Genomic DNA, 13,150 nt, shown 5'->3' with positions numbered 1-13,150 from the left:
GTCCTGAGATGCGTAGGTTAGAGGGATTAACAGGGAAATATGTAGGGATATAGGGGTACGGCCTGGGTGGGATTGTGATCGGTGCAGACTCGATGGGCCAATGGCCTCTTTCTGCACTGTAGGGTTTCTATGTTATTACCATTATTTAATGTCCTATTTCCAATGGCAGGAAGGTCAGCAAGAAAGTTCCTCTTTACTTGAATCAAAACCATTTATGATTCTGAATACATCTATTCATATCATTTTCTAGTATTTCATTGTGAAAATTCAGAGTAAAACCAGTAATAAATGAGGTGTGAGCTGGGTCTGTGGCCTCCAGTTATTCATCACATGGCAAACTACTGTTCATTAGACCCTTTGTTTTAGAGAGCCAATGCAACAAGGAATAAACATGACAATTAAAATATAGCATTTTAGCATTTGATTTTTCTTCTTGCTAAAAATAATTTCCTTCAAAACTGTCTTGGTAGAGCTAATGGTGGAATATGATTGGAAGAGAAGAATAAACAGTTTCTTCCCATTTATTATAAAGTTAAAAGAAAGGCAGTATAGGTAGATAAGCAACCAAAAGCAGAGAATAAATATATAGTACATACATTTCAACTGAGATCAAATAGACTTTTTAAAAATGCGATAAAAGAAGAAATTTGAAAGTAAAGGATAAATATACATTACAGCCATGTGACAGTTACTGAGAATTAGCACTCATAATTTCTCTCCAATTTAACAGGTCCAGCAGGGGAAAAGAAAATCACATTTTTTATCTATAATATTACAAGCACTTAACAACATCAACTCTTGTACTGCTTAAAGTTAGTTTTTTTTAATGTTGATAACCCATTATGAAATTTGACAAAAGAAAGTAACCGTCCATGGAACAGTTTGCAATTATTGTGATATTGAACTGCCAAGGTGCTTATTTTTTTCCCAAACACAGACAAATTTAGCTTCATCACAAATAGTCCATGAAATGTACAGTAACAATTCGGAAGCATATTAAACTCCACAGTTTCAAGGAATAGGAAAACAGAATGAAAAAAAAAACTCTCTCTAAAGTTGAAAGGCACACAGGTCACTTTCAACTTATAAACCAAATGTGTCTCAAATTCTGTGGCAAGTTATGTGCCAGACCACAATAACAAGATCTCTTATCTAGCAGCATTTCTGAGAACTGAACAATCAGAACCAATAATACATTTTACATGTGGATTAATGTTGGACATAATTTATAATAGCAAGCAGTAAAAATGTTACTTGGTGGACCTTTGTTCGAAGAATTAAAATTAAACTGACTCCCTTAAAAGGGATGTTTACCAAGTATTTGAACTAAGCAGATTACAAATACTCTTCCCAGTTTAATTTCCAGACTGATAAGTTAACTGATCTCAAGCAGTAGTACATTTGAAAAGACGTAACTGATCTCAAAGACACGCACACAGAAAACTGGCTCAGTTTTCACTTATGAATACCTTCCAACGATGCTTGCTGGAAGTTTACATAGATGTACAGATGTGAGAAAACAGGATTGGGGTTGGCAGTACTTCCCTCAATTGGCTCAGGAATTAAATAAATCTACCAACTCATCAAGCTAAAAATGAACAGTAATCATTCAGGCAAGTACTGGAGATAGTTTTTGAAAAGAAAAATGTATATATATTTATTTGCTTTCTCAGCTATTGCTTGACCATATAATAGAAATGTTTAGATGTTCATTTACACTAAATCGCCATATGCCATTGGACAACATGAGGCATGATCAAAGCAGGAGATGAATTTTCCAACTTTGTGAAAATGGACCAACTAAACAATGACGTCTTAAAACTCAAGAAAAGATCTCCAACAAATATTTCAGGCAAGAGTTTTTTGGTGCCCAAACTCTCAACTGTCCTTGCCTCCAGCCAATTCTTAACATTAGCTTTCTGTTTAGTTTAAAAGCAAATGGCAGTGCTCCTGTAAATTTGTAAATCTATTACATCAAAAAAATTCAGGCCTGTGTACTTTGACTGGAACATCAAGAAGTTAAAAACGCAAGTTAAAATCAACTGAGGTGAAGGTTATAAAGCCCAGCATAGACCATAACAGGTGAAACAAAAATCAAAATAACCAACCCCATTTTAGTAATTATTTCTTCAGGAAACCAGAAGAAACTGCATAAATAAACCCAAAGTCAAGTCATATTAATGGCTGGATCATTTTTACAACTGTTTAGAAAAATATTATAGACTTTGAACAGTTGCTCATTAGTACAGGCATTACACAATAGATATGAGCATGCAAGTCAATGTTGTTGAAATAAAAATCAGTGCAATGATAAAAGTATGGTAATAAAGATTGTGGTCAAGTTAACCATTATTTTATGCAGTGACCCCAAAAAGTACTACATATATGACATAGATTATGATGCACAATGTAATTGCATATAGTCCTTCCTGAAAATATTTACAGCTGAATATCTTTGCATTAAATACAATAAAGTTTGCATCCATACACCAGCTATTGTAATAAATTAAAGTACATTAATTACGTAGACAAGCAGGTGAACTACCAAATCTTCAAGAGCCATATTGGACTTGAAACATTTACTCTATTTCTTTCTCCACAAATGCTGCCAGACCAGCTGAGATTTTCCAGTATTTTCATTTTTTTTAAAATTGTGAATTACTTTTCTAGGGCAACTTAGAAAAGTACTTTCGTTTTTAGTTCACTAGATAGACCACCAGGAAGAATTTCAGTGAAACTTGGAAGTGAAGGAAACCGCACATCATGGAGAAAGCACACAAAAAGTACTGAGCTGATAATGCAAGAAATGTCCAACATCTTGTGTGAGAGAAGTAAATTTTGGGACTCCACTGAAAACTTAGATGCAAAATATCCAGTTATAGATAGATCTGACAGGTAAGTATAATTCAGAATCTTACACTCAGCAGACTTAGGGCGGCACGGTAGCACAGTGGTTAGCACTGCTGCTTCACAGCTCCAGGGTCCCGGGTTCGATTCCCGGCTCGGGAAACTGTCTGTGTGGAGTTTGCGCATTCTCCTCGTGTCTGCGTGGGTTTCCTCCGGGTGCTCCGGTTTCCTCCCACAGTCCAAAGATGTGCGGGTTAGGTTGATTGGCCAGGTTAAAAATTGCCCCTTAGAGTCCTGGGATGCGTAGGTTAGAGGGATTAGCGGGTAAATTAGCGGGGAAAAAAAAGGGATTAGCGGGCAGGGACTGGGTGGGGTTGTGGTCGGTGCAGACTCGATGGGCCGAATGGCCTCCTTCTGCACTGTAGGGTTTCTATGATTTCTATGGATACAAAATGTATACATTACAATGAAGTTCTTATAAATGGAAACGAATTAATTAATAACATTAAGAGTAATAATCTGAAACAATGCATGCAAGAATAATCATTTGCATTAAATAGCTTGAGCAGAATTCACGTACAAGATTGGTCAGTGCTGTGTCATCAGGCAACCATTTGGTTCAAATGTGAGGGAAAGAGGAGAAGACCACCTTCGATATTTACATGATACAATTTTGGACTCCTCTATACTTGGACTTCACTCTTCAACTTTCTCCTTAAGGCTAAGAATTTGTGGAAGGGATGGGGGTGGCCTTCCACTTGTGGAAAAGTGCACCAAACTACATGAAGACAGCTATAATAATTACATTATCCTTATGGGCATCTTTCATCGATTCAAAGTTGCCCAATCTACAACTAGCAACAGTGGCAGAGACTTCAATTACCTGTATTATTAAGCAAAGGAGAGAAACCAAAGAAACATGGGCAGAACCCCACCTCAGTGAACATAAGAACACTCCACCCTCATCACTAATTAGCAATTCATACTGGAAGGAGAGTCCAGACCATGTGGTTGAGCAAGACTAAGGTCAGGTGTGACTGCCCCAAAGATCAAATAACCAGTCCAGATAAACAAAAAATGGTTGAGGGACCAGTGGACTGCCACCATCCATATTTACCGTGAGTGGTTACTTTCAAAGGTGAAGGGATAAAGAACAAATAACAGCTTTAATATATTTTTGGCTGTATACTTGGTTTTATGTTATGTGGTTGAGAAACTTAAAAGGCAAGCATTTCATGGAATCGTTGTTAAACTTCTAAAAATCTGCATTCATATCCACAAGTGTTACAAGTCTTTGCTGTTCTTTTACACTGGACACATACATAGAGCAGTAATCAACTGCTTGGGAAGTTCACCGAAACATATTTTAGAAAGACAAAGGCAGGGGAGAGAGAAAATAAATTGAACTATATTAAGGGTGCAATATTGAAATACTTCAACTGTCCACACAATGCTCATGTTTGTCAAAGGCTCAACATGGATGAGCATGTGCGACACAGTGTAAATAAATTCTTCAATAACAAATGTGCTCTTCATTTAAAAGTGATCTTAAATATTTCACCTTGCAATGAGTCAGATTTAGGAAAATAGGACTCTTAAGTAAAAGAAATTTTCATTGTTGAATAGGTTGTATACTCCTTTTAAATCCCTGGCATATACTAATTAATGCATAGAATAGAAAAACATTAATTTCAATGCTAGATCTGTCAAAAGCTAAATACATAATTATATAATATCCAATTATCATCAATAAAACTTTGAAGACATGGGTGTCACTGGCACCACTCAGTGGACACTTGTCCACCCCAACCAACCAAAGAAATCAAATAAAACGCCTCAGGATGAAGTTTTGGTCTCTGCTAGGTAGAAGCGATACATCAGTCCAACAACCCCAGCTGCAAATGCAGGAATCAGCCAGTTTGTCCACGAACTAGAAAAGAAAACACACTTCTTAAAAAAGTGATAGATGTAAAATATTCACACATGTTGAAAACAGAAACCAGAGCATTATTGTTGTTGATGTGAATTGAACTAGTGTAGGCATGTAAAGAAAATACCTGAAATATAACATGAATTTGAGCAGATTTTGTTTGGAAGGGCGAAATATTGAATTTTACATACAACAAATTCTAGACACAAAAGTACTTGAACAGGAATACAATAATAATTACAAAAACACACAATCCAGTGGCACTCATTGAACTGCCACTCGGTGCAGACCAAATCCCAGGGATTGCAACAGTTGTGGTGGGGAAACGCAATAAAATTAATGTAAAGCAAGAGTCCCAAAGTTGACCACTGATGATCTGGAGACAATTTAATAGGAATTGAATTTTGCGACCTCTCTGTGGCATCTTTCCAATGTTTGATGCTGCACATCATGAAATCAAGATATACAAGCATGCACTCATGATAGTCGAATATCTCCTTTAGGAAGGGGAGTGAAAGAGAGAACTACATTAAAAAAATAAGGAAAATGAAAGGACAAGACGAAGGTCTTTTTAGCCTTCTGAACTTTGTCCTTTCAGTATTGCAACTCACTGAGCCTTTGAAAGTCCCCTGAATGTCAATTATTTAAATTTTTAATCAAGCTATGGTTTAGACTGTTTATGAAACTGGAGGGGGTAGTGGAAGAGAAGAATGAAAGGTACAATACCATGGCATTTCATGGGTACATTCACACTAAAGTAACTGAAACGGTAAAACCATCTGCATAAATCTGCCTGAAGTCTCTACAATTCAAGTATTTCCCATAATCGCAAAAATAGCTGGCTGGAGCTACCTGAAGGCTTGATTTTGTCCAAAATCAGCAGAACTCAAGTTGCTCAGTACAGTATGGAATAGCCAGCCCACAATTAGTTAAGTGACACCTGTGAAATTGACGGCATGCTAACAACAAATCATTTTCTCAAATGTACACTATGTAAATGATGGGGGCCATACTCGCTTTCGACACTATAAAATTTCTCTAGTACCTAAAAAAATCTTTCACTGCTATAACCACTGCTTCAAATGAACTTCCAAAGAAATCTGACCGGGGAGTTGTTTGTCTTCAGTTCATTTAGCTCAAGTACCTCTTCTACGTAGGTTCCAAAATACTGTAAAATAGGGCACGATCATCTGACTCTTCAAGCTGGAGGGATCTTCTGGTCCCACTGATAACCCCACTGTGTCTCTCCTGGCAACGTGAGGTGGAATCAATGGGAAATCTCACTGATAGCAGTGGGACCAGAAGATCCCATCGCCATCGAGAAAAACGCACCAGAGCAACCAGAGAATCATGGCAACAGTCACTATGCTACAAAAGTCCTGCTCCTTGATGAGTTATGAACTCAAAAGCTGGTATGGTACAGCAAGTAATTAGGAAAGGTACTAGAATGTTATCATTTATTGCGAGGGCATTGTGAGACCACATTTGGAGCACTGTGTACAGTATTAGTCTCCTTATTTAAGGATGTAAATGCATTGGAAGCTAGACTAGATTAATACCTGGAATGGGCGAGTTGGATGGACAGGTGCGGCTTGTTTCCATTAGAGTTTAAAGGAATAAGAGGCAACTTTATTGAAACATGCAAGGTAGAGGGATTTTGACATGGTGGGATGTCACCCATTTAAAATGGAGATGAGGGAAAATTCTTTCGCTCAGAGGGTCATGAATCTTTGGAACTCTCTTCCCGAAAAGCTGGTGAGAACTGTGTCTTTGAATATTTTAAAAGCAGAGGTGGATACATTCTTGGTAAGCAAGGGGGTGATAAGTTCTCAGGTAGGCAGGATGCAGATTTGATGTTACTATCAGATCAGCCATGATCTTATTAATAGCAGAGAAGGCTCAAGGGGTTGAATGGCCTATTCCTGCTCCTCGTTTGTATGTTCGTATGTTGAGGCTTGTACTTGCAGCAGTCTTATCTCAGGCAAGAATGGTAACAAATTTACCAAGTTATGGCTATATTTAATGCTCAGCATTCTTTGTAAAATTTATTCCATTCTCCCAAAGGTTTCTCCTCACCCTTTTGGCTTCATGTAGATAGTTGTTCTTCCTGGTTTTTAATTTAGTTTCACTCTTCTTCCAGCCTGGGAACAGCTTGCTTAACTTAAACTTTCCATTTGATTTATTCTCAGTTGCATATTTTGATAGTCATTTAAAGTTTCCATATTCCTCCATACAGCTACCCCTGCAGCAATAGGTCCCTTTTATTTTGCTCTTTATTTTATTAAAGGTTGTTTGAAATTTTGTATTGACTGGTGCTGATTACAACTACCAGACTTGTTTGATTATTAAGTGGCCAGTTGACCAGAGATTCCATAATTTCTACATGGTGCATGTTTACAAATTTAAATGCAAGTTCATCCCAGTGGGTTTCCTGACATATTGGGTCTGAAGCTGCTCATGAAAATTTATTGGGACCATGAGTGTAATTTCCCCTATTCCAAGATGATTAAATTTGGTGCCATCTAAAGGGGATTGTAGCATTCAGCAAGTGAAGTCATCAAGCATACTTATCAGTCAATAGACAGCGAAGCAGAAGTTAAAAAAGCACAAATTATACTCTTCTTTAAAATCATTTTACAGAAGTCAAAATAAAGATTGGGACACATGTTTGGATTCAGGGGGAAAAAAAACTTTGAAATAAAAAACATGCAGTTTTTAAAATGTTGCGAGAGAATGACACTCCACAGTGTAAAACTATTTAATGAAGTTTTTCAGCAATTATGACTTAGTACACTTTTTAAACTGCAGGCACACCTCATTCAACACGGCTTAATATTTCCAATGGTTTTATGACAAGAATAGTGTGCAAAATATTGAAGTCAAAATAAGATCAGTAATTGAGTTTATTGCATCTGCTAAGGCTGCACTGCACACACTGTGGATCAACAGAGGATCATTGGCAACAAAGGTTAACTCCACAAGAAGCTAGAGCTTGCTGTCAATTGTACATAGGAATGACAGTGAGCACTGAGGATTTGCTGCCATTACAATCACAAATTCTGGGCCACTGGGGCAAGTTCAGACTTTCTCACCATATGTACATGATAGTTAGCATCACTGCCTCACAGCACCAGGGACCTGGGTTCAATTACGGCCTCGGGTCACTGTCTGTGTGGAGTTTTCACATTCTCCCAGTGTCTGCGTGGGTTTCCTCCGGGTGCTCTGGTTTCCTCCCACAGTCCAAAGATGTGCGGGTTAGGTTGATTGGCCATGCTAAATTGTCCCCTAGTGTCAGAGGCACTAGCAGAGTAAATACATGGGATTACAGGGATAGGGCCTAGGTGGGATTGTTGTCGGTGCAGGCTTGATGAGCCAAATGGCCGCCTTCTGCGCTGTGGGGATTCTATGATACATTATAGCATTCCCAGCTTGTATTTAATTCGGCAATAACACCCATCATGTTACTGGTACCTGTCCTGATCCCATCATATAGGATGTAGTCATCTTTTATCTGGCTTGGGGATCTGGAGCAGAACCCAATTGTTAATCTAGCTGACTGCTTTTTAGCTCTAGGCAAACTGTTTCAAGCTTGTGCCTTACAGTGAGATGGCACTGCAACCTGCTGGATATTCAGTTCATCTGGGAAACCATCATCCTTTCCTCTTCTTACATCACCTCATCTCACTCCCAAGAGACTATGTTTCTAATTACATGGCAAGTGATGCTATTTAAGTCTACCATACCTGGAATAGCTTGACGATGTTGTAATTAAAACATCCTGTGTAGAAAAAGGAAAAAAAAACTTAGCATGGTCATTTAAAGTTCTTTGAAAAAAACTGCAAGTTATTAAAAAAAGACAAGACATCACAAATGGAGCCAAAAGACAGTAATTCAAACCAATCTTTTGTGGCTTAGTAAAAATCCAAAACAAAAATCAAACCATTCACAAAAACAATATGGATAAAGTGCCCATAGTTCATAAAACATTTTATACAAGTCTGTGACTGACATCATAATTATACACAGTCTTGCATTTATATAGCACTTTTCACTTCAGGATATCCCAAACTCCTTTACAACAAATTAATTTCAAAGCATAGTTACTGTACTATAGCAAACAAGACAAGGCAATATGTGTATTGTATGGTCACAAGAAACAATGCAACAATGCAAGATAAATCCCCGGGCCCTGATGAAGTGTATCCCAGGACATTGTGGGAGGCGAGGGAGGAAATTGCAGGTCCCCAGCAGAGATATTTGAATCATCGATAGTCACGGGTGAGGTGCCTGAAGATTGGCAAATGTTGTGCCTTTGTTTAAAAAAAGGCTGCAGGGAAAAGCCTGGGAGCTACAGGCCACTGAGCCTCACATCTGTGGTGGGTATTTTGAAAGACAGGATTTACAGGCATTCAGAGATGCAAGGACTGAATCGGGACAGTCAGCATGGCTTTGAGAGTGGAAAATCATGTCCCACAAATTTGATTGAGTTTTTTGAAGGGGTAACCAAGAAGGTAGATGAGGGCAGTGCAGTTGATGTTGTCTACATGGACTTTAGCAAGGCCTTTGACAAGGTACCGCATGGTAGGTTGTTGCATAAGGTTAAATCTCATGGGATCCAGGGTGAGGAATCTAAATAGATACAAAATTGGCTTCTTGACAGAAGCCAGAGGGTGGTTGTAGAGGGTTGTTTTTCAAACTGGAGGCCTGTGACCAGCGATGTGCCTCAGGGATCAGTGCTGAGTCCACTGTTGTGTGTCATTTATATTAATGATTTGGATGAGAATATAGGAGGCATGGTTAGTAAGTTTGCAGATGACACCAAGATTGGTGGCATAGTGGACAGTGAAGAAAATTATCTCCAATTGCAATGGGATCATGATCAATTGGGCCAGTGGGCTGACGAACGGCAGATGGAGTTTAATTTAGACAAATGTGAGGTGATGCATTTTGGTAGATTGAACCAGGGCAGGACTTACTCAGTTAATGGTAGGGCGTTGGAGAGAGTTACAGAACAAAGAGATCTAGGGGTACATGTTCATAGCTCCTTGAAAGTGGAGTCACAGGTGGACAGAATGATGAAGGCGGCATTCGGCATGCTTGGTTTTATCGGATCAGAACATTGAATACAGGAGTTGGAATGTCTTGTTGAAGTTGTGCAAGACATTGGTAAGGCCACACTTGGAATACTGTGTATAGAAAGGATATTATTAAACTAGAAAAGATTTACTAGAATGCTACCAGGACTTGATGGATTGAGTTATAAGGAGAGACTGGATAGACTGGGACTTTTTTCTCTGGAGCATAGGAGGCTGAGGGGTGATCTTATAGAGGACTATAAAATAATGAGGGGCACAGATCAGCTAGATAGTCAATATCTTTTTACAAAGGCAGGGGAGTCTAAAACTAGAGGGCATAGGTTTAAGATGAGAGGGGAGAGATACAAAAGTGTCCAGAGGGGCAATTCTTTTCCTCACAGAGGGTGGGGAGTGTCTGGAACAAGCTGCCAGAGGTAGAAGTAGAGGCAGGTACAATTTTGTCTTTTAAAAAGCATTTAGATAGTTACATGGGTATGATGGGTATAGAGGGATATGGGCCAAATGCAGGCAATTGGGATTAGCTTAGGGGTTTAAAAAAAAGGGCAGCATCTGAAGGCCAAGCAAATCTAACAGTGCAGCACTCACTCAGTAGTGCACTGGTCTATCAGCCTGGATTTTGTGCTAAAGGTCCCTTGGTGGAACTTGAACAAAAACTGACTCAGCAATGCATACTACCTTAGAGCCATAAATTGACTGACTCACACAGATGCAAAGCTAAGCAAAAAACAGGGACTGTAATGTGCGAGGAATGTGATCATTTAAATTTTTCTACTTGATAGAATTTTAATTGTAGGTTTAAGTAGTGCAGGGTCATCGAGAGGTGCATAAAGTGTTTTACCATAGGTGCATTCCCAATGGCTGGGATTGAAACCAGGCAACTGCAATCATTTGCAGATGCTGCCTGGTTTGGAGGGTAGGTCTTACGAGGAAAGGTTGAGGGAGCTAGGGCTGTTCTCTCTGGAGCGGAGGAGGCTGAGGGGAGACTTAATAGAGGTTTATAAAATGATGAAGGGGATAGATAGAGTGAACGTTCAAAGACTATTTCCTCGGGTGGATGGAGCTATTACAAGGGGGCATAACTATAGGGTTCATGGTGGGAGATATAGGAAGGATATCAGATGTGAGTTCTTTACGCAGAGAGTGGTTGGGGTGTGGAATGGACTGCCTGCAGTGATAGTGGAGTCAGACACTTTAGGAACATTTAAGCGGTTATTGGATAGGCACATGGAGCACACCAGGATGATAGGGAGTGGGATAGCTTGATCTTGGTTTCAGATAAAGCTCGGCACAACATCGTGGGCCGAAGGGCCTGTTCTGTGCTGTACTGTTCTATGTTCTATGGACAAGTTGGGCCGAAGGGCCTGTTTCCATGCTGTAAACCTCTGACTCTAATGGCCAAATAATCTGTTGAATGACAGGACATTGGTTAGAACTCCTTGCTCTTCTTCAAAATTGAGCCTCAAGATCTTCAATATCCACTTGAATGGACAGACTGAGCCGCAGTTAAACTTCTCATCTGAAGGCCAAGCAAATCTAACAGTGCAGCACTCACTCAGTAGTGCACTGGTCTATCAGCCTGGATTTTGTGCTAAAGGTCCCTTGGTGGAATTTGAACAAAAACTGACTCAGCAATGCATACTACCTTAGAGCCATAAATTGACTGACTCACGCAGATGCAAAGCTAAGCAAAAAACAGGGACTGTAATGTGCGAGGAATGTGATCATTTAAATTTTTCTACTTGATAGAATTTTAATTGTAGGTTCAAGTAGTGCAGGGTCATCGAGAGGTGCATAAAGTGTTTTACCATAGGTGCATTCCCAATGGCTGGGATTGAAACCAGGCAACTGCAATCATTTAAGAAAGTTAGACATGATGATGGGGAAACAATAGCAGTTCTCTGGTAAGTTGAGATGGAAAATGTTTTCTTCATGTGAGTTTATCTTGATGTTGATGCATCATTCGGTACAGCACATATGTTAGCTGATGGTATTAGCTATACCTAAAATTACTGAACACAACAAACAAAAGCCACAGTAAAAGGACAGTAACGCAGGTTATGATTGCATTAAATGGCATAACAGGCTCAAGGGGCTGAATGGACTACTCCTGTTCCTATATCTTAAAAGATGTACAAATTGCATTTAAATGTTAGTGTGACAAATAACTAAAAAGACAGCTGCCATAGCTTAAAAAGAATGAACAGGAAGGGCTCAATAAACTCAGCCTAAAAAGACTGAAGCAGATTTTGTATCCATAAGCAATTTTTGTTTTTATTTTTGCTGTAGTGGAAAGGATTTCAAATTGAAAAAAGAATAGTTTATTGTACAAAGCATGGATTTGTAAAGGATGTCATTGGAAAGACGATAACCAAACTTAATCCAGGAAATAGGTGAAGGAATAGAGTATGATATGGAAAGGCCCCAGTGATATGCAAAAAGGAATTTATAAAAATAAGGCAAACGTTTTGTGTGCTGTTCACGCTACGACTGAAGATAGCGTTTGTATCCACACAACGCTCCTTTTAAACAGGAATGCAATCAGTGTTTTGAACTTTACCAATGGCAGAATACATGAAATGAACAATGGCTTAATAATATTGAAATATTTTGAGTATAAATTGGCATCTTTGAAGATCTGTTATATCATTTGCTGATTTTTTTTCATTGGTAAATTGGAAATGATAATGAAATCTCTTCACCAGATTACCAACATTTTCCATTTTCACCAGATTTCTCAATTCGAGATCAAATAGTTGTTCTCATAAAATATTTATTCAGTTATGAACAGAAATCCTTACCTTAGAATTTTCCTTTCTTCGATCTGCCTACTCATAAAGAGAAATCAATCATTAGACAATATAGATGAGTGCAATAAAGATAGAATAATTGAAAAAAAAATCAAAATGTTAGCTTACTACTTTATACAAAAGCAATCAAAAGTTCATTTTCTTTTAAATACAAACTGCTTGCACGCTTAAGCAGCTCAATTTACCCCATTGAGCATCAAGCTTATTACAAGTTTCCCTTCTCCTGTTTGAATGGAAAATGGGAGAATGACATGTCTGTCACATTAAGAAATTCAGATTTTTAACCACATCTTCATATGTGGTGTATCTAGATTTTCAGAAGGCATTCGACAAGGTGCCGCACCAAAGACTGCTGTATAATCTAAAGGTGCACGATGTTACGGGTAATGTATTAGCATGGATAGAGGATTGGTTAACTAACAGAAAGCAAAGAGTGGGGGTAAATGGGTGTTTTTCTGGTTGGCAATCAG

At 38.6% G+C, this 13,150-nt stretch overlaps 1 protein-coding gene across 1 annotated transcript in view; it reads right to left on the bottom strand.

Annotated features, from left to right (window-relative positions):
• Nucleotides 1-809: 809 nt before the first annotated feature.
• cyb5b (cytochrome b5 type B) overlaps nucleotides 810-13,150 on the bottom strand; it is a 31,092-nt gene continuing 18,751 nt past the window's right edge. Inside the window, exons 3-5 of the mRNA XM_078210659.1 lie at nucleotides 12,672-12,698; nucleotides 8,521-8,555; nucleotides 810-4,777 (exon numbers count right to left, since the gene is read on the bottom strand). Coding sequence (XP_078066785.1) covers nucleotides 4,684-4,777; nucleotides 8,521-8,555; nucleotides 12,672-12,698 — 156 coding nt within the window. The 3' untranslated portion in view covers nucleotides 810-4,683. The remainder of the gene's footprint in view (nucleotides 4,778-8,520; nucleotides 8,556-12,671; nucleotides 12,699-13,150) is intronic.

This window comes from Mustelus asterias, chromosome 4 (genome assembly GCF_964213995.1).
Source record: "Mustelus asterias chromosome 4, sMusAst1.hap1.1, whole genome shotgun sequence".
Classification (NCBI taxonomy): Eukaryota; Metazoa; Chordata; class Chondrichthyes; order Carcharhiniformes; family Triakidae; genus Mustelus; species Mustelus asterias.
This window is presented reverse-complemented; position numbering and strand designations above follow the sequence as displayed.